This window comes from Camellia sinensis, chromosome 13 (genome assembly GCF_055761805.1).
Source record: "Camellia sinensis isolate YWXY chromosome 13, ASM5576180v1, whole genome shotgun sequence".
Lineage (NCBI taxonomy): Eukaryota > Viridiplantae > Streptophyta > Magnoliopsida > Ericales > Theaceae > Camellia > Camellia sinensis.
In genome coordinates, this window is record NC_138973.1 from 9,961,418 (window position 1) to 9,980,853 (window position 19,436).

A 19,436-nucleotide genomic window follows, 5' to 3' on the forward strand; every position below is an offset into this window, starting at 1 on the left:
ATTTTAACAATAGTTTTGTTTATTGTTATATTCTTAAATTGTTTGATTTTAGACCCACTATATATGCTTCTAAATGCGGACTAATTTATTAATAATCTTGTAAAATTCCTTTTTGGAATTCTACACTTGTCTTTTCTAAGGCTCTTTGGTTATGTTTGATTCCACAAGATTAATAGTGAGGTATTAATAATCCTATCAAATTAGTATGGTATTTACAATCCCACCCCTACTCCATTACTAATAATCCTACAAATTTATTGGATTAATTATCCATTGGATTAATAATCCTAAAACAAAATGTCAAAACAAACATGGGATAATTGGGCCTACGGATTAATAATCTCAATCCCATGTTCTAATCCTTCCAATCAAACATGCCCTTTACACCTTAATGCCAGCAATTTTCTAGTTATAAGTCACTATGGATTGTCCAGACGCAATGAAAATTTAATCTATTTAATTGATTTTTTTAATTCAAAAATATAGACTACACTATTATTTATTTTTGCAATTAAAAGCATACGAAGGATTAAAACAAATTTAACCTAACATTTTAAGGATTGATACATTAACTACTAAATAGACAGGGCTTTCGGTAATTAATCAAATTTTTGGGATTGTGAGCTACTTATATTTTAGGTTTAGGGACTAATTGATTTGAAATTGAAACTTGAGAGGTTTAATTGACATAGTTAAAACTACAACAACTAAAATGAAACTAATATAAAATTTAAAAGACTATGACTATAATTCATTCATATAATTATCTTGTTTAGAGAAAATAGAACAAGGTGAATTCTTTAATCACCAAAAATTATCATATAGATTCGCTACATCATGTAACAATATGCTCATTTAATAATATTTAATAATTTGTATAATATACAATTTTTTATTATTCGAATTATTGGATAAACACACGTTTTTTGAATGTGGGAAATGCTCGTGGTATTTAATGGGCTACAGCTTCACAAAAAAAATAATAAATTTATATAAATAAAACAAAAAAAATGATTGGTAAAAAAAAATGAGTTTCATATTAAAAAATGTATTCACTACACTTTTAAGGTTAAATATATATATATATATATATATATATATTGTATTGATAAGAAAGTGTGTATTACTAAAATCGAATCCCTTCATACATTCTTTAATACGTAAAATTATCTCAACTTGAAAAAAGTTTTCTAATAAGTTTAGCAACTTAACTTATTTTTAAATTTTTAAATTTTTTTATGAAGTAAAAAATAAGTGTTTAAAATAATTTTTTTTAGTTAAAATAGATAGCTATGAGAAAAAATAACTAATTGATATATATAGAGAGATAATTATTGAAAAATCCAAGCTAAGGAAGGTATAATACATTAGGTCATGTGGATTTTTTTTTTTTTTTTTTGTTAGTGAGAGGTCCACCTTTTGTGAAATAATTTGGTGAGAAATCCATTTGTTTGTTTTGAAAGACATTTTGTTTCAATTTTACTCCTTAATTTATCTATTGATTTTTTTAAACTGTTGACTTTTGTTGACTATCTGTTCAAAAAAATTTCCTATCTATTTAAAAAATTTCTCTGTAAGTTTAAATTTTTTTCCTATCTATTCAATTTTTTACCCTATCTGTTTGATTTTTTAATCTTTTCAATTTAAATTTTCCTTATCTATTTAAATATTTGTCCAAATAAAATTCTATCTATACAAATTTATTATCTGTTCAAATATCTGATCAAATATGACTATCTGTTGCAATTTGTTTCTTCATCATCACAACAACAACAACAATAACAAAATAAAAAAGAGATTAGAGTTTGGTTAAGGTTTATCAATAACAGTTGAATCTGAAACACGGATGAATTAGAATACTCATCATATCTCTCAATAGAAAATGAAAAAAAAAAAAGATTGAAACAAAAGGATTAGAAAAACAAAGAATCATTAGACTTAAATACAAAGAATCATGAAATGTAATCTATCGTATTGTTGCAATTTTTCTCATCATATAAAATTCTATTCAATTTAATCCAAACAAATTAAAACAATCCTAAAATGAAAACACAAACACGCACACAGAGAGAGAGAGAGATAGAGAATTTGCAGAGAAATCCTAGATCATTGAAGAGACAAAGTGACTTCAGCTTGTAGAGGACATAGTCGAAAACTCCCTATCTGTTGAAATTTTTGAAGATCGTAGATCTAATGAAACAAATATAATGGATCAAGATTTGAGCTATAAAACACAAAAAATAAAAAGAAGAGAGAGAGGAATGAAAAATAAGGATCTTGTCAATGCAGGCCGCCATTGGAGTGTTGTTGATCACAGTAATATTGACGACAGGGCTGCTGAGCCATTGAAAACTATGACCAAGCACCACGGTAGAGACATCCTCAAGAATTTCCATAGATTGTCGACAATCTAGCAAAGGTCATCTGTCGCTATACTCTGTGCTCTAATTTGCATTATTGGCCTCGTCGCATTTACTCGTTGCCTAGATCTGTCGATTCTCCTCCAACAGTGCAGCTGCGAAACTCTAACCTTAACCCTAGAGAGAGAGAGAGAGAGAAAAGAAAAAAAAAAAAAAAAAAGATGAGCGATGTCATTTATGGCGGCAAAAACTGCCGATGAATCGGTGGCGACAGCGGTTGTACCGACGGTCAGAATGGAAACGGTAAATCGCGAAAAGACGAAATAGCGGTAGAGTCAAAGTATGTGTGTGTATAAGAGCGAGAGAGGAGCTGCAGAGAGTTTGGTTAGGGTTTAGTTTGGAAACAATATATATACATGGATAATTTGGTCATTTTACAAGAGTTTATCCTTATGGCCAAAATATTTTAGAGTGTGAGTCTTTGACTAGAGAAAATTTAAAATTGAATTTTGAACCAAATGTCCATATATATAATGTGACATTTTAATTTTTTAATCAAAGAATTAATACATAAATAACACGTTCATAGATGATATAACCAATTAATAATAAATTACTACTTACTTATCATATGTAAATCTCAATCCTATTATGATGACATTAACAATGACAGGGTTGAGTGATTAAATTAAAATCAGCAATGTTAGGTATCATAAAAAATCTTTCATGAAAATAATCATGAAAGTTTTGTGACTCTTAAATTATATTTAGAATAAAACACTACATACTAATCAAGATAATCTAAAAATTATAAATTTTTAATGATCATTTTCATATAATTTTTTTCATGATCCCTAACTTTTTTCAATTAAAATTAGTTGGTGATACCATGCGCTCGCATGATATGGTGATATCACCGTTACGATCAAGTTTTACTCCTACTTGGTGTGCACACACAGCAGCATGGTCAATTTGATCCACCAGATAACGTCTCAACATAACCAGAAGTGTATCCACGCGCTGTTATTTGTTTTACAAACCAACTAAACGACTGTTCGGCCACGTCAACGATTCTCCACCGTGCGATCAGATTAATCTCCCTGGCACCTAACGACCCCAACTACAAAGGTCCACGCCCAAACGCGACTCACTATTTACCTCTCAACAAGCGGTTTGCCGAGCTGTTTTTCTCCCTGAAAACCGCTTTTCCCTCCATAATATATGCTTCTTTAGCTTCGCGAGAAAGTCATATCATTCCTCATCTCTCTCTAAAACCCACAACTCAATTTCGATCTTCTTCTCTACTGGTTCATTTTTGTAGTAACAAATCATAGCTATCATCTCATGTTTCTCTCTCTACCTATATATATATATACGTATACGTTTCTCTCTCTATATTCGTCTCTTCCAAGTCCATCTCTCTCGACTGTTAAGGCTAGCATGGAGTAACTCTCTCTATAATACTTTGCGAGTGCAAGACTGGATTATGTTATATAGCTTTATCGATCTTCATCTAGATATTTTGAATTACTTTCTCTCTAAACTGAATTGCTTATTATCTATATAGTTCTGTGTTTGTATGTACTGATTATGCTTGTAATGAGATGAAAGTATTGTTATGAAAGTATTTTTTCTCGATGGCGTATCCGAACCATCTATCACAAGAAATGGCGCTACATCATTTCTCAGACCAGCACTTGGGAGAGAACACTTCGGTTTTGCGAACTATATTGCCGGAACAGCTAGGTCAATCTTCGCCGGACGGTTCAGGAAAGGAGCATAAGGACTTACAGAGATTTATAATGGAGTCCGCCGGGAAGACGGCGGAGCACCACCACCAACCACCGCCGCAAGTCGGCGTTGGACCGACGTGGCTCAATAGCGCGATTCTGAGGCAGCAGAACCAGTACGGGGAAGCGAATTTCCTCAATCTACACACGAACTCCGATTCGGCTGCGTCGAATCAGTGGCTCTCGAGATCGATTCTTCAGCGGAACGTTAGCGATGTTAGGGACGACAACGATTCGATGATCGCCGCGGCGATATCGCACGAATCGGCTGATTTGAACAACAATCAGAATGATAATAGGAATATTGGGAGCAATCAGGTGGAGAACAACGGCGGAGGAGGAGGTGGTGGTGGTGGAGAGTTGACGGAGAGCGATGTCGGCGGCAGCGATGGAGTTATGAATTGGCAGAATGCAAAGCACAAATCTGAAATTCTCTCTCATCCGCTTTACGAGCAGTTGTTATCGGCTCATGTCGCGTGCTTGCGAATCGCGACGCCGGTCGATCAGTTGCCGAGGATCGACGCTCAGCTCGCTCAGTCGCAGCACGTGGTGGCCAAATATTCGGCTCTCGGTCATGGTAATATTGGTGATGATAAGGAGCTTGATCAGTTCATGGTGAGCTTTTAGTACTCTGTTTCTGATTTATCTTCATCATTATTTTCTCTGATTGTTTGATTCATTTTTTGTTTGTATTGTTCTTCATATGTGTGGACTGTAGTTATTAGTTGGGTGGTATGGTTATGCGATTTATGAAACTGAAGATGAATTTATTCTGGGTATGCTCATCTGGTTGATGAATTAAAAGTTTTCCTATTTGTCTCTTGGCCGTCACAAATCAGACCAAACCAATTCACTAGGGGAAATTTTTTTCCCTGATAATATTTTGAACTTTTTTTTGGTTCTATTTTGATCATATATTCTTGGAAATTATATCTTTATTTCCCCCCATGTTTTTTTAAGAATCGGTAAGAGGGGATAGGGAAGGGAAAGTTGCATAATGCTACAATAAACTTGAATTCATGCATCACGCCGGGAAAGGGAAATTGTTAGTGATGTTGGGTTTTTTTTAGTAACCTATTTTGTGCAAACGGATCTGCATTGTAACACGAAGACTGGCTGGAGCAAAGACATTAAAGACTCTTGTCTTTATTTCAAAAATTGTTTGACTGTGAGCTAATTTAGGTAACAACGAATTTCATACAAATTTTAAAGCTCCTTTGTCAGTAGGGTTTGAGCTAATGAAGAAGTATCAAACACCTGGTTGTGCTATGAGGATGTAACTTGTTAGTTTGGGTGACTCCTTACTAGGAACTAAATTCTTTCTATGATTGTTGATATAACTCTCCGTTTATTTTGTCCAAAAACATTTTTCACCTAGAAAAAGTTTTCCATAGAACTCTTTTTTGATGTTTTTCTATGTGGTTGCAACCTTGAATTGAAACTAATGTTCCAGTGGTGGTGTTAGCGGTGGTGATGGGGTGGTGGTGAGACGGTGGGTGGTGATGGTGATTGTGGTAATGTGGTGGCATCAAGCCTGGAAAATATTTTCTACCTTTCCAACCCAACAGGCTTGTTTTCCGTGGACTTTAATTTTCAGTCGTACCAAACACCAAAAAGTGTGGGATGTGCTTTATGCCCAATGTAGCTTCTTACGATTAGTGTTAATCATGCAGAAATTTGAACTGCATTTTGGAGCAAAAATTTGATAAATTTGGATGATGTAAGTGGTGGAAAATTTTAACAAGGACCTATTAAGGAGGAAAAAAATGCAACTGTATCCAGAACAGTGTTATTAAAGGCGTGCTCAGGCCCAGTGCTCATCAAGGCACTGAGGCACAATCAGTGCCTTGAATTACTTATGTTGAACCTTGAATTATTTGCTTATATTAAATTATCTATTTTTTATCTCGATGAGCCTCGCTTTGATGAAGCTTGCGCCTAGGCCCTAGGAAACCTTGGTGCTTCAGTGTGCCTATCGCCTTTAATAACACTGATCTAAAATGAAGTTAGTCAACTGATTCCATGAGCAAAGACTAAAAAATGTTCCACTGATGATGAAGATTTCCCTAACAAGAGGTATTCTGAAAGCTGAGAGTGTGTAAGCCTTACTCTTGAGTACCTTATCTACAGTTAGAATTACTACCAACCCTTTATTCTTCTTCTTTGAGAAAGTAATTGACAAGAATAATAAATCCCTATCCTCTGATCGAGAAAGCTTCAGGCTTGTTTTCTTAAGATAGTAATAGAATTGCTGCATTGACTGTCACTTGAGGATACTTTGAACTCATACTCGATTGGAATTATTTAGCTAGTCAACATGGGAAGTATGCAATTAATTTTATTCTTTATCTGTCTCTGTGAAGCATGTTTAAATGAAGTTTCCAGAAAATAATGCATTTGAAAAAACTGAAAGATATGGAAAGCGAAAATGATGTGATTGAAAATGAAGAACCTTTTGAATGAAATTGGAATCCAATATGGCTTTTAAGGTTTCTCATTTTGAGTTATTTCACTCACTGTATTTGGTGGGAGACACTGAGCATATTTTGAGACACTGATAATGCCAGAACTAGTTTTTGCATAGATTGCCTTATAGTTGTACAAGGACAAAAGCTATAAAGAATTTTTCATTCATTTTTTTATTTTTATTCATCTAGTTCTTAAGGAATATAACCAGACAGATTTTTGTTTTTCCACCACATGATATGTGTGGCTAATGCATGGCTGCAATGCCTTTTTAAGGGACCTGAGTCTTTCGTGTCATCTAGTTTTCTCTGTCTCCATGCAGTCCATGTTCCTAATTTTGATGCTACAGCCACATGAAAATAATGTCTATGAGACAACTCTGTCTAATCTTCATTCTTCATAATATAAATCCATATAAGCGGTTGCTAAAACTATTATAGTTTCAATTTAATTGTATGAACACTACCATAATCTTTCAATTTGTGAATTGTTGTTTTGCAAGCTAAATAAAATGAAGTGCATGGAATGGAAACAGATGATTCCTCTTCCTTTCAATAGCGATTAGTGAATATGAATTTTCATAAATTATGCATTACGTTGAGAGTGCATACTCAAATTTGGTCCAGAGGAATTTATACATCCATCCCTCTCAAAATATTTCCATTGTTCTGGTGTTGTATATAATTAATTTGCCTACATGATCAAAAAATGGAATGCTATTTGGAAGGGAATATTAAGATATCCAATATTCCCCTAAGTTCAATTTTTGTTGGGATGTTTTAAATTTTCAGAAGGGCTCTTTGGGAACTTCAGTTGACATGGTGGAATTATGAATCCTTTTCATAACAAATTTGCAAAGTTTTTTTTGTCAATATACATCAAACCTTCTGCTTTCCTTTTTCTTTTGTTATAGAAAACACTAAGGCCTCGTTTGGCAACCTTCCTTTTTAGTTAAAAAGCCAAAAGGTTACTAAATTAGCCAAAAAGCCAACAACCCATACCAAAAAGTCAAAGATTCTCTTTTCTCTCTACTTTTTGCACATCTTTTCGTAAAAAGTCAAAAAGTCATCCCAAACATACTAGTTTTTTTTAGCTCATATTTTAGCCAAATAGCCAAAAAGTTACTAAATTAGCCTGTTCCCAAACACGCAAACCGAGGCAATGGCATACGCAATGCAATATGGCTAGAATGATATGCAAACATGCTAATGGAATTTCAGCACTGAAATGTGGGGGAAAACAGCCCCGAAATGAGGCGAAAACACACCCGATGCATGGAATAGTCCCTAAACACGAATTTTGGCACCCGAGGCTTAAGCAAGTGGCAGCCTTGTTGGTGCTTCACATGATTACTTACCGATGCCCTGATGAACTTTGCTTCTTACTGTGGAGATGTTTCCACATTTGTCATAATAACATTTGTGTGGATTATACAACCTAAATTATTACAAGAATAAGACTATAAGATTGTGTTATACTCTGAGCAATTCCTCCATGAAAAATATTGTGTTATATAACTTTGAGATATATTTTGATAGATAAACATATCCTCTGTTCAAAAGAAAGTGATTATTCATAATGTGGTCTTAATTCTCATCTCTTATCTCTTTATAATGTAGACACATTATGTGCTATTGCTCTGTTCTTTTAAAGAACAGCTGCAACAACATGTTCGTGTACATGCAATGGAAGCAGTAATGGCTTGCTGGGAGATTGAACAGTCCCTACAAAGCTTAACAGGTATGTTTCATGATTTTAAGCTTTTTGGACTAGTTCATTTCTGACAAAAATTGTACTTTCCTTTTCATTGTTTGAAATGCTTTTTCCACAAGACAAATTTTGCTTGCTTCCTTGTTCCTGTTGATGTTGATCACCATACCTTTTTAAACAGTTTGAGACTAGTAGTGTTGTTACCTTCTAAATTGAAGTTTCCGTACCTCTTCATGACTTAATATTTTTCTGCAATCTTTTTTATCACTATTTTTTTGGTGAAAACCCATATTCTATGGTTGGGTACTCCAAAAACCTTTTATTCTTGGTTGAGCACAATGGATTTCTAATCTCGGACAGGTGGTCTGATAAAAAATTTTTGGAGGTTAGGAAAATTTACCCTGCATAGTTTCTTTCTGATTTAAAAACCCTTTCTGTATGTTTCACAGGAAGCACCTGTAATATATTATATTATTGTGTAGTGCAAGTTTATGTCCCTTGAAAATACTGTTAGTTATGAAGAGTTCCTGTATATGTAGACACAATTTTATTGCGTGGAAATGCCCCTTTGTGATCAATTTTTTTAGTTTTTTTGTCAAACCAAATGGAGATTGAATTTGCTCTCAGTTTTATTGAGATGAATGTGAATCATCCTCAAGTGACCATTCACGGGGGAAAAAAAAATTAAAAATGAAGGAACACTTATTGCTTTCTATATTTTGTGGATAAACCATTGCTTCTAGGGAATTGGGCTTACCATGTTAAACTCTATGCATTGGCTAAATCATAAAATACTAAAGCAAATTCTGCTTTAACATGCTACATGAATAGGTGTTTCTCCTGGAGGAGGCACGGGGGCAACAATGTCTGATGATGATGATGACCAAGTAGACAGCGACACCAACATGTTCGATGGAAGTTTTGATGGACCTGACACCATGGGATTTGGTCCTCTTATCCCAACAGAGAGCGAGAGATCCTTGATGGAACGTGTAAGGCAAGAGCTAAAGCATGAATTGAAACAGGTCTGGGACTAAATATTTGGTTGTGTTATTTTTTGTACATTTTCAGTGTCATCTACTAACATTCTTTTCCTTTTCTTTTTTTCGTTTTTTTTAAATATAGGGTTATAAGGAAAAACTTGTGGACATTAGGGAGGAAATTTTACGAAAGAGAAGGGCTGGAAAACTCCCTGGTGATACCACCTCTGTCTTAAAGGCTTGGTGGCAATCACATTCTAAGTGGCCATACCCAACGGTAAGTGTTTGCTTATCACTCCTTTAGACTCTGTTCAGTTTGGTGAATGGGAAAGAACAATGAACTATTTGTTTGAATGAGTTGCTTTAGTGCTATTAGTTTCACATTTGGTTGGGTAGAGCAATTATGGGTTAACAGTAAGGCTTCAATTAAGTTTAGGCAAGCTTGTCCTCATGTGGTCTTGGTAACTTTAAGTCCGTTTGGTAACCTAGGTGAGAAAGAAAAGAATGAAATGATTATAGTTTCTCACCACTGTGTTTGACACGTGTCATCTTGTTTTTATTTTGTATTTAGATGGGCAATTTATTTATTTTGAAAAAAAAAATTATAAAGCAACTTTGGTGTCTCACCAAATCTCTCAAATTTTAGTGCGAAACAAAATATGAGTTTTAAGAAAGGACTTTTTTCATCATTTCTCATTATTTTTCACCTTCTCAATCATTCAAACAAGTAATAGAGTTCAGTCTTTCCATTCTTTCTTTCTTTCACTGAACCCCTCAATCCAAATGGACTGCAGCCACTCAATTCACCTTTTATTGTTTAACTAAATTCATCTTCCTACCAAAAACAAAAACAAAAACAAAAATTCATCTGTTGAAGTGCAGCTTTCGACAAAAATTTCTGATGAGTTTCTTTAAATCACTGTGGTTAATTCATATCTTCTAGGAGGAAGACAAAGCAAGATTGGTACAGGAAACGGGTTTGCAATTGAAGCAGATAAATAATTGGTTTATTAATCAGAGGAAGAGGAACTGGCACAGCAATCCTTCCACTTCCACAGTCCTGAAGAGCAAACGCAAAAGGTACTTGAATTTAAACACGTGTAATTTGATTATTTTACATTCCTCAAAACCTTCGACCGATCTTAATTTGAAACAAAGTAATGCAGGGGACAGTAGCGGTGACCGTTTCTTGTGAGCAAAAAGGACAAATCTGAAAGACAATCCACAAATAATCTTCCTTGGTGCTTCCACTACAGTGATAATCCAGCATCGGTACATATATCTATACAGGGTTCATTCAAGAGAAGAGAACTAATATCATGGATATGGGTAATGACAAAGATACGACTTGTGTGACACGTCACAGCTCTGAGCAGAGGACTTTGCAGATGTTATACTGAACAAGATGCTGCGATATCTCATTAGGAAGTTTAATTTTAAGAATATATGACAACAAATTTGAGTTGGATAGTGCCGTATGTTGGTGGTCATTATTTTTGTTCACACTTTACATATAAATATGGCGGGGGTGTGGGTGTACAGGGTAATAATCTCTTTGATAGTTCGTTACAGTTATTTTGGTTATTATAAATCTTTTGGCAGTGTTGTAGTCTAGTAATTTAGTATTCAACTTGTTGCATATGCTTTCACTCTTTGTGAAGTTTTTGCAAGAAAATGGATACGTGTTTCTCTACAATGGTTGGTTTCTCTTCTGGCTGATTTGAGAAACAAGTTTCCCAGGAATTGGGTACTTTAATTTTTTCTTTCTTTTCTTTTTCTCTACTATGGAAGCGAGTTTCGAGCAACTCCACAACAGCCATTGCTAACTTCTTATTATACCTTTTCCTTATTTTTGAATGTTGGGGTGAAATTTTGTTCCCTCACATAATTGAAAATATGTGGAAGGTGTTCACAAGTATAATGAATCCATTTAAATTTTCATAATTGGAGTTAATCTAAAAGGATTGACCCCCAAGGATATACATACATAGTTTACTTTACTGGCAGGGAAAGGCATGAAATAGTCAACAAAGGGCCAAAAAAGTGTGAAAAATCAACTTCAACTATAAAAGTGTTTGGTATCGTCTTCAAAAATTGTTTTCTTTTCTTGAAACGATAAAAATTGAAAATAATATAATATGGAATGTTTCTGAAAAACTGTTTTCGTGAACATTTTCACTTTATTTGATTTTGAATTTAAAAAAAAAAAAACAGTTTTTGAGTGTTTAAATATTTGTAGAAAAAATCTATAAAAAAAAAAAATTAACAAATACAAAAAACAAAAACAAAAAAAAGCGCTGGATTTATATATATATATATATATATATATATATATATATATATATATATTTTGTATTTGGTGGATTTTTAAAAAGATTTTGTCTCTAATTTTGTACCTTCTAAATATATTTAGATTAAGTGATTTAAAAAGCAAAAATAAAAGTGATTAAAATATTAAAAAATTCACCAACAATTTAAAACTATCAATTGAAAACTCAAAAACTATTTTTGAAGAACTTAAAAAATAAAGAAAAAATTAGTCTAAGGTCCCTCTCCTATTTTTAGTAATGAAAGGGATCTACAATATTATTTTATGATGTCTAAGGTCCTGTAGAGAAATTTCATATATCTTACCCCTTCAAACCCTTACCCCCTCTCTCTCTCTCTCTCTCTCCTCGCTGCTCTTTTCTCTCTCTGTCGTCGATCCAGCTCGCCGGCCACTCTCACTTCGTCGAAAACGTCATCCTCTCTTCCGACAGCCAATTCGCTCTTTCCGGCGACAGTGAATATGATGATGACAATGAAGGAAATAACTTGGATTTTGAAGAAGAAGAAGAGAGTGTTTCTTCAGCTACTGCTTCTTATAGTGTCGATAAGCCCTCAACAACAACACACAAATCTGCCGAGGATCTTTTGAAAGGTTTTCATCGCTTTCTCTTTCTTTCTTTTAATATTTTTTTTTAATGTTTTGGTTGAAATTCAATGGCTTCAAAAAGGTGCAAATCTGGAGCATTATACAATATTTTTGGAAGATTTATTTATGTTGTTTATTAGAAAAGAAAGAAAGAAAGAAAAGTTTCTCTGAAAAATTCCGAGCTTCTGTTATTGATGATAATCTGTTGTTAGAACTTAGAAGTGTGTCTGAGTGTTGGCTATATAATCTTGGAGAGACTGTTTCATGTATACCAATTTTTTATTTTTTTTTTAAATCTTTGTTCCCAATAGAAATGAGAGCATATTAGTAATCTTCCTGTACAAAGTATACTTAAAAAAAAAAAAGAAGGAATATTATATGTTAGTGTGGAGGATTTTATTTGAGAAGCAATGGGGTTGCCTTCATAAAAAATCCAGTATCAAATGCTTTACGCTCAACATATTCAAAAGAGGTGTTTTGTGGTGGATATAGTGATTGGCCATAGACAATTTAAACACTCACTGTTGATCCCTGGCAAAAATTACAGGTAAAAAAACGACCAATAACTTTGTTCTGTTTTGAAATGTACATGTTTCCACTTGTCACCATTTATCACCTAAATTTTACATGGACTTCCCTAATCACTGTATTTTGTAATACTCACATTCAATGTATTTTGGGCTTGCTTTTTCTTTCTTTTTTTTTTCTTTTTTTTTTTTTTTTTTTTTTTGAGTTTGTGGTGCACCAAAGCATGTTTCCTTATCCTACAAAAGAAATCAACAACAATTCTAGTCTTTATGCTTCTAGTACATATACAGGAATTTGAAATTTCTCTGCTATTGGGCAAAGATCAATCAACTGGAGTATTGTCTAATTCTTGCAGAGGTTGAACAGCTTTTGGGACCAGAAGAAAGAGATATTTTACAACAGAATGCTACTCCTAACCTGGGTAAAATATCAACAGTAAGTGGTCAAAGTAACGAGCAAACATGTATGTGTGTGTATATAAACTAATGTAGTGTATGATTATATATTTTGATAGGTATATATCTCTGGTTGTTCAAATTTCTCCTCTGGATCAAACCAGAGAATTTCTCTTGATCAACCCAGAGAAAATTCAATTCAAATCAGAGAATTTCTCTGGACCGACCCAGAGAAAATTCAAATCAACTTCGCCGATCGTCTCTTCCTTCAAATCAGTGTCTTTCCTCCACTATCATCACCATTTCTCTACAATTCACAGACCACGCGAGGCATTCATTGACAACGAAATGTGCATCTAAGCTTTCACAGAACAAGTCACAACTTTTGATCGATTGTCTATGAGGAATGTTTCGTTTGAAGATGGGTTGGATCAGCAGAGTGAGCTCTATGGAAGTTACAGCTTGAGTGTTGATGTGAGTGAGTCCGAGAGTTCGAGTAGTTTTTGGTACTGCTTCTACGATGCAGATGGAGCTTCGAGTTCGATGTCATCGTCTCCGTTCAATTTTCGTTTATGTTGTCGATATGTGATACTAATTTGTCTGGTCAGTACATTTCTTTTTTAATCTATTTTACCGTTCAATTTTCTCTAGATAAATAGAGGGATTTGAATGTTGATCCAGAGAAATTTGATGTTAGTCCAGAGAAATTTGAATATCAGTCCAGAGAAATTTTTGAAAGGTTCAAGCATTTTTTATGTTAGTCTAAAGATCTAGAGAAATTTGAATGTTAGTTCATAGATCTAAAGAAATTTGATGTTAGTCCAGATAAATTTGAATGTTAGCCCAGAGAAATTTGTTAAACGTTCAAGGATTTTTGATGTTAGTCCATAGATCCAAAGAAATTTGAATGTTAGTCCAGAAAAAGTTGTGAAAGGTTTAAGGGTTTTTGATGTTAGTCAGAGATCCAGAGAAATTTGAATGTTCAAAGTCTTGAATCCAGAGAAATTCTTTGGAAGTCTAGAATTTCTTTGAATAGAATTTCTCTGGACTGGAATTTCTCTGGATCAATGTTAAGGGACCTTAGAAATTATGAAAATATTGAATGTCCTTTATACTATAGAATTTTAATATCAGAGACCCTAAAAAAAAAAACCCCAAAACCAAAAAGAGTATTTTTTTTTGTAAAATACAAATTTTGAGAACATTTTTTTGAATTTTTAGAACTAATTCACAAAAATAAAAATAATGTTGATCTCCCAAACCAATCACAATTAAATATAATTAACCAAGTCATTCAATTAATTTGTTTTTCCTTTTTGTCTCTCTCTTTTTGGTAGTATTGGTTGGTTATGACATACATCATTTTCTTTTAATAAAATCAGTTTTTTTTTTAATTTTTTATAATAAAAAATTAAAAATTAAAACAACATAAAAACAAATATTAAAGACTGGCAATTAAGTTCGATATAACCAAAGCAAAGTCAATGATCATCACCAGCATCATAGAAAAGCAATGAAACATACAAAACACAATATTTTGAGAATAATGAATGAATGAATGAAACATTTACAAACAAGTTTTCTGAACACAATAAATTAAAGACTTGTACAATATAAGAATCATAGAAAACAAAAACAAAACAACCTCTTTTTTTTTGTTTTTTGGTAAATGCATGACTCAATTACAAAGTGTTGGGGAGTGGAGCTGCAAACCTAGCTGCAAAATGATGATCAACTACTTCTATATGATCATCTCCATTATCAAAATTTAGAGCATAGCTTTGTGGATCATAGAGAAACTGCATTCTTGATCTCTTCTTGTTGTAAATTCCATGAATGCTGAACCGTCTGATGAAGTTCTTCCACTTTGGACCGGCCAAAATTTCCGAAACTTCCCTCAATTTCTTGGCTTTCTTCATAACCCAACTCTCTTTCATCTCCCCTTGTTGCTGCAACAGATTATACCATTGCTGTGAATGGTTGTTTCGGTGCCTTGTAGAGCAAAGTAGCCATAAACATCCACAACCATGTGTTGTGCCATTCTCTTCATTCATATCTTCCATGTCTTCTTCGTTGTCTTCTGAAGGCGGAGTTTTGCTAAAAGAAGCTTGTTTATCAAGCATGGCGAGAGAGAGAAAAAAAGAAAAACAGAGAAAGAGAGTTTGCTTTGTTATAAAGAATTTCAATTCAATTCAATAAGAACACAAAAAAAGAGAGAACTATATATAACTATAATTTGAGAATTGGGATAGGATTATGCCTCCGTTTAGGAAGGGAGTTGATTTTTTAGTTTTTTTAACGTGAGTTAAAAAATTTGGTTTGGAAATAATTTTTTTTGATTTTTTAACTTTTTTTTTAAAAAAAAATATAATAATTATGAATTAAATTTGATATTTTATTTATTATAATTAAAATAACTTATTTTATTTTTTTATAACTACATTAATCACAAACTAACTTGCCAAAGAACACCTAGGTATAGTTTACATGGTGGGTGATGGACACACCAATACAGAAAGATAACTCAACCTTTAATTATCTTACTGACACGTGTGTGAAAAATGAAGATTATTAAGTGGTTCAGAATCACTATTTTGATCCCGATCAATTATGAGTAGTCACGTCAGTAAAAAATATCCTTGTTAAGGGATGAGATGTTTAATCTATAAATACATGGTATTAGAATAACACAATTGAATTGTAAAATCTCAAAAATATTCACTGTGTTTAGTTTGAATTTTTTGAATTAAATTTTTAAAAAATTAAATTTTTTAATTTTCATATTCTTTTATTTTTAGTGAATATTTTTTAAATTTTAAATATTTTTTTATTTTTTTAGATGCACTTTAGTTAAATGTATCTAAAAAGTAAAAAATTTATGAAAAAATATTTTAAAAAATTAATAAATATATAAAAATATAAAAAATATACTGAATTCTTATATTTTTTTATATTTTTGGTATTTAAAAGATTTTTTTTTTTATAATTTTTTTTACTTTTTAGGTGTATTTATATTAGGTGTGTCTAAAAAGTAAAAAAATTACTTAAAATATTAAAAAAATTCAGTAAAAATAAAAAAATACAAAAAGTAAGAAAGTAAAATTTTCTGAAAAGTGTTTTCTGAAAAATGAAAATAAGCAAGTTGATTCTTATTGTAAAATTTAGATCGAGGTTAAGACAGTAATTGGGAATTTAATGACTAATACTTTTAGGTCATGTTTGTTTGGATGGACATGAGTTTGGGATTTGACTAATAGTCCAATAAAATTATTAATCCGATATTTGGTTAAACAATTAAAGTATGGACTAATTATTTTAAACTTGACTATTAGTTAAGATAGGATACATAATCTAACGGATTCGTAGTCCTAGGACTATTAGTCATGGGAATGCTAATCCAGTCCGCCCAAACAAACATGGTCTTAGGTTATGTTTGTTTGGATGGACTAGATTAGGTTGGATTAGCATTTCCATGACTAATAGTCTTAGGACTACGAATCTTTTGAATTGCATATCCTATCTTATGTTTGGATTAAGTTAGGATTATAAGGAGAACTAATAGTCTTGATTTTGGTTTAGTCTTCTAATTTATATCACACCCCCTTTGTGGGATTGAATAGTCCATCATTTGTGGGATAACATATCCAGATGAATTATTAGTCTGTACTTCAATTATTTAACCAAATATCAAATTATCAATCTAATCCCAAACGCATAACCACCCAATCAAACATGACCTTAAAGATTCACACCACAAGGCATGTGTGAAAATAATTGCACATGAGTGATCAGAAATCAGAATGTACCTAATAAAGACTTGTTCTCTTGTTGTTGTGTCCTTGACCTATGCTGACAGCTTTGAGTGGGGTCGATGATCAATGCTTAGTTGCAATGTATATTTTATTTATATGGAGGTTATAATTAATTAATATATATATATATATATAAATATATATTTTTAAGAATATATTTTAGGCAGGCCTAATTGCAGATTTTTGCAGCTGTGGCTGAAGAGTTATCCGTTAGGAGACAGTAAACAATTGTTGTCTCTTTTGCTATATGTATGTATAATGTATGTGGCTTTGGATTGAATCGTTATATGCAAAGAGGTGTGTTTGGCATGTTTTCTTGCCCAAAACCCTCATAACTTCCTGATTCTTCTATTTGTGATATTATTATTAAAACACACACTTGTTTGATCGAGGAAGGATCCTCTAGAGTGATTTTTCCCTAAAGTTTCCTAAAGTGCTACAGTGTATGGTTGAGATTTACTGGCAAGTCACATCAATTTTTCTGATGTGACTTGCCAGTAAATCTCAACCACACAATATAGCACTCTAGGAAACTTTAGGAAAATTTCACTCTAGAGGATCCTTGGTGTGTTTGATCGGGATGGGATATATAGAGGCATGAACAAACAAAAATATGTGGATCTTAACTTACCCTTTTTTTTATATATGTTTCTTTTGTTGCGGAAGTTTATTATACACACTTTTTAAAGCTATTTATTATGTCTATCTTATAACTAAAGAGTAAAATTGTATAACTTTATATCTTTTAATCATAACTAAAAAAATAAAAAATAAAAAGTCATAACCAATACTACATGAGGCATAACTGAACATATCAAAATAATATCATAATGAAAAAAAAAAAAAAAATGATCATAACTAAAAAAAAAAAAAGGTAAATTACACTGACACCCCCTGAGGTTTATGTGTATTACAGTTCCCCCCTCACCTTTCAAAAATTACATCTCCCTTCCTGAGGTTTAAAGTTTCATTACAGATTCCCCCCTCAACAATTTAATTTTTTAAAATATCAATTTTGCCCTCACTGGGTAAAAAAAATTCATTGGAAAAAAAATTATTTGAAAAAAAAAATTAATTAAAAAAAAAATTGTTAGTAAAATTTTTAAATTTCTGTTTAAAAACCAACGTAAACTCATTTTTTGAATTTACGTTTTTGCCTCAAATTTACAAAGATGACCATTTATAAACAAAAAAAAATTATCAAACAAGTTTTTATGACAAACTGAAAACGAAATGGTTACCAAGCAGGTTTCAGATGGTAAAAATGTCGTAAAATTAACAAATAATTAAATAAGTTACCAATGTAAGAAATGACTTATCAAAAGATTCTTGAGCTATGTAATATTTGATTTTTAGATTTTTTTTAAATTAAAAATTAATTTGGTTAAGAAATAAAAAATAAAAACTAATATTATTTTTATATAATTTTTATCTTTCGAGTGGTTAGAAATAATTTTTTACAAATTAAATTGAAACAGCTATATGTATGTATATAACCTGCTCAAAAGTTAAAATAATAATTATTTTTTACCCTTAAATGATAATTATTTTTTATTTTTTATTTCTTAACCAAATTAATTTTTAATTTTAAAAAAAAATTAAAATCAAACCATACATAGCTTAAGAATCTTTTCATAAATTATTTTTTACGTTGGTAACTTATTTAATTATTTATTAATTTTACGATATTTTTACCATCTGAGGTCTGTTTGGTCACTATTTCATTTTCAGTTTTCAACTTATATTTACAAAAATTTTAAAAACTGTCATAAAAACTTGTTTGATAATTTTTTTAGTTTATAAATTGTTGTCTTAGTTTGTAAATTTGAGGAAAAAACGTAAATTCAAAAAATGAGTTTATATTGGTTTTTAAACAGAAATTTAAAAATTTTACTAACAAATTTTTTTTTTCAATTAATTTTTTTTTCCAACTAATACTAACTGAGGGGGCTATTGGTAATTCTACTTTAAACCTTAGGAAGAGAATTGTAATTTCTAAAATGTGAGGAGTGTGAATGTAATTTACTCAGTGAGGGCAAAATTAGTATTTAAAAAAATTAAATTACTGAAAAGGGGAATCTATAATGAAACTTTAAATCTCAGGAAGGAGATGTAATTTTCAAAATATAAGGGGAAAAACTATAATAAATATAAATCTCAAAAAATATAATTTATCTAAAAAAAAATAATATAATTAATGATACATATATAATAAAAGATGTTTATTGTAAAATTCTGATGGCTAGATATGAAATATGATAGTATATTATATTTTCCCAAAGTACTGGATATTTGATACCACCCTTATGTTTCGCACAACATAATATGGGTCATTCATTATTTAACAATCAAAATAATCACTTAACTCTTTTCTCATATTATATCCCACGTTTCATCAGAGTAATTTGGAATTTTATCAAATTATCAATCGATTGGGCAGTGTAAATTTTTTAAAAAATTTTGTAAGGAGGTGGTCGACCA

The 19,436-nt window shown here is 31.8% G+C and overlaps 2 protein-coding genes, 1 long non-coding RNA gene and 1 other non-coding gene across 5 annotated transcripts; 2 read left to right on the forward strand and 2 right to left on the reverse strand.

Moving 5' to 3' along the window:
- Positions 1 to 1,381: 1,381 nt before the first annotated feature.
- On the forward strand, positions 1,382 to 10,897 carry LOC114312964 (homeobox protein knotted-1-like 3). The gene is made up of 6 exons (XM_028259251.2): positions 1,382 to 4,765; positions 8,236 to 8,356; positions 9,158 to 9,351; positions 9,452 to 9,583; positions 10,250 to 10,386; positions 10,473 to 10,897. The coding sequence occupies exons 1-6, from the start codon at positions 3,998 to 4,000 to the stop codon at positions 10,480 to 10,482; spliced, it is 1,362 nt and encodes a 453-aa protein (XP_028115052.1). The 5' UTR covers positions 1,382 to 3,997; the 3' UTR covers positions 10,483 to 10,897.
- LOC114312996 (small nucleolar RNA Z199) lies at positions 1,928 to 2,003 on the reverse strand. The gene has a single exon (XR_003647042.1). It is a non-coding gene; the product is annotated as a small nucleolar RNA Z199 (small nucleolar RNA).
- Positions 10,898 to 11,969: 1,072 nt separating the features above from the next.
- Positions 11,970 to 13,881, forward strand: LOC145806350 (uncharacterized). 2 transcript variants are annotated; one of them, XR_014349349.1, is made up of 3 exons: positions 11,970 to 12,226; positions 13,104 to 13,169; positions 13,263 to 13,881. It is a non-coding gene; the product is annotated as an uncharacterized LOC145806350 (long non-coding RNA). The 2 variants fall into 2 exon arrangements; XR_014349348.1 differs by lacking the exon at positions 11,970 to 12,226 and having other exon boundaries at positions 13,054 to 13,183.
- Positions 13,882 to 14,825: 944 nt separating this feature from the next.
- On the reverse strand, positions 14,826 to 15,266 carry LOC145805203 (uncharacterized). The gene has a single exon (XM_082900265.1). The coding sequence runs from the start codon at positions 15,264 to 15,266 to the stop codon at positions 14,826 to 14,828; it is 441 nt and encodes a 146-aa protein (XP_082756391.1).
- Positions 15,267 to 19,436: the final 4,170 nt, after the last annotated feature.

What these genes read in the sequence shown, in the direction of transcription:
- LOC114312964 (XM_028259251.2), top strand. Translation starts at nt 3,998, where the DNA reads ATGGCGTATCCGAACCATCTATCACAAGAAATGGCGCTACATCATTTC. An exon ending in AGGAGCTTGATCAGTTCATG is followed by an intron (nt 4,766 to 8,235) that starts GTGAGCTTTTAG and finishes TTTATAATGTAG; the next exon opens with ACACATTATGTGCTATTGCT. An exon ending in GTCCCTACAAAGCTTAACAG is followed by an intron (nt 8,357 to 9,157) that starts GTATGTTTCATG and finishes CTACATGAATAG; the next exon opens with GTGTTTCTCCTGGAGGAGGC.
- LOC145805203 (XM_082900265.1), bottom strand. Translation starts at nt 15,266, where the DNA reads ATGCTTGATAAACAAGCTTCTTTTAGCAAAACTCCGCCTTCAGAAGAC.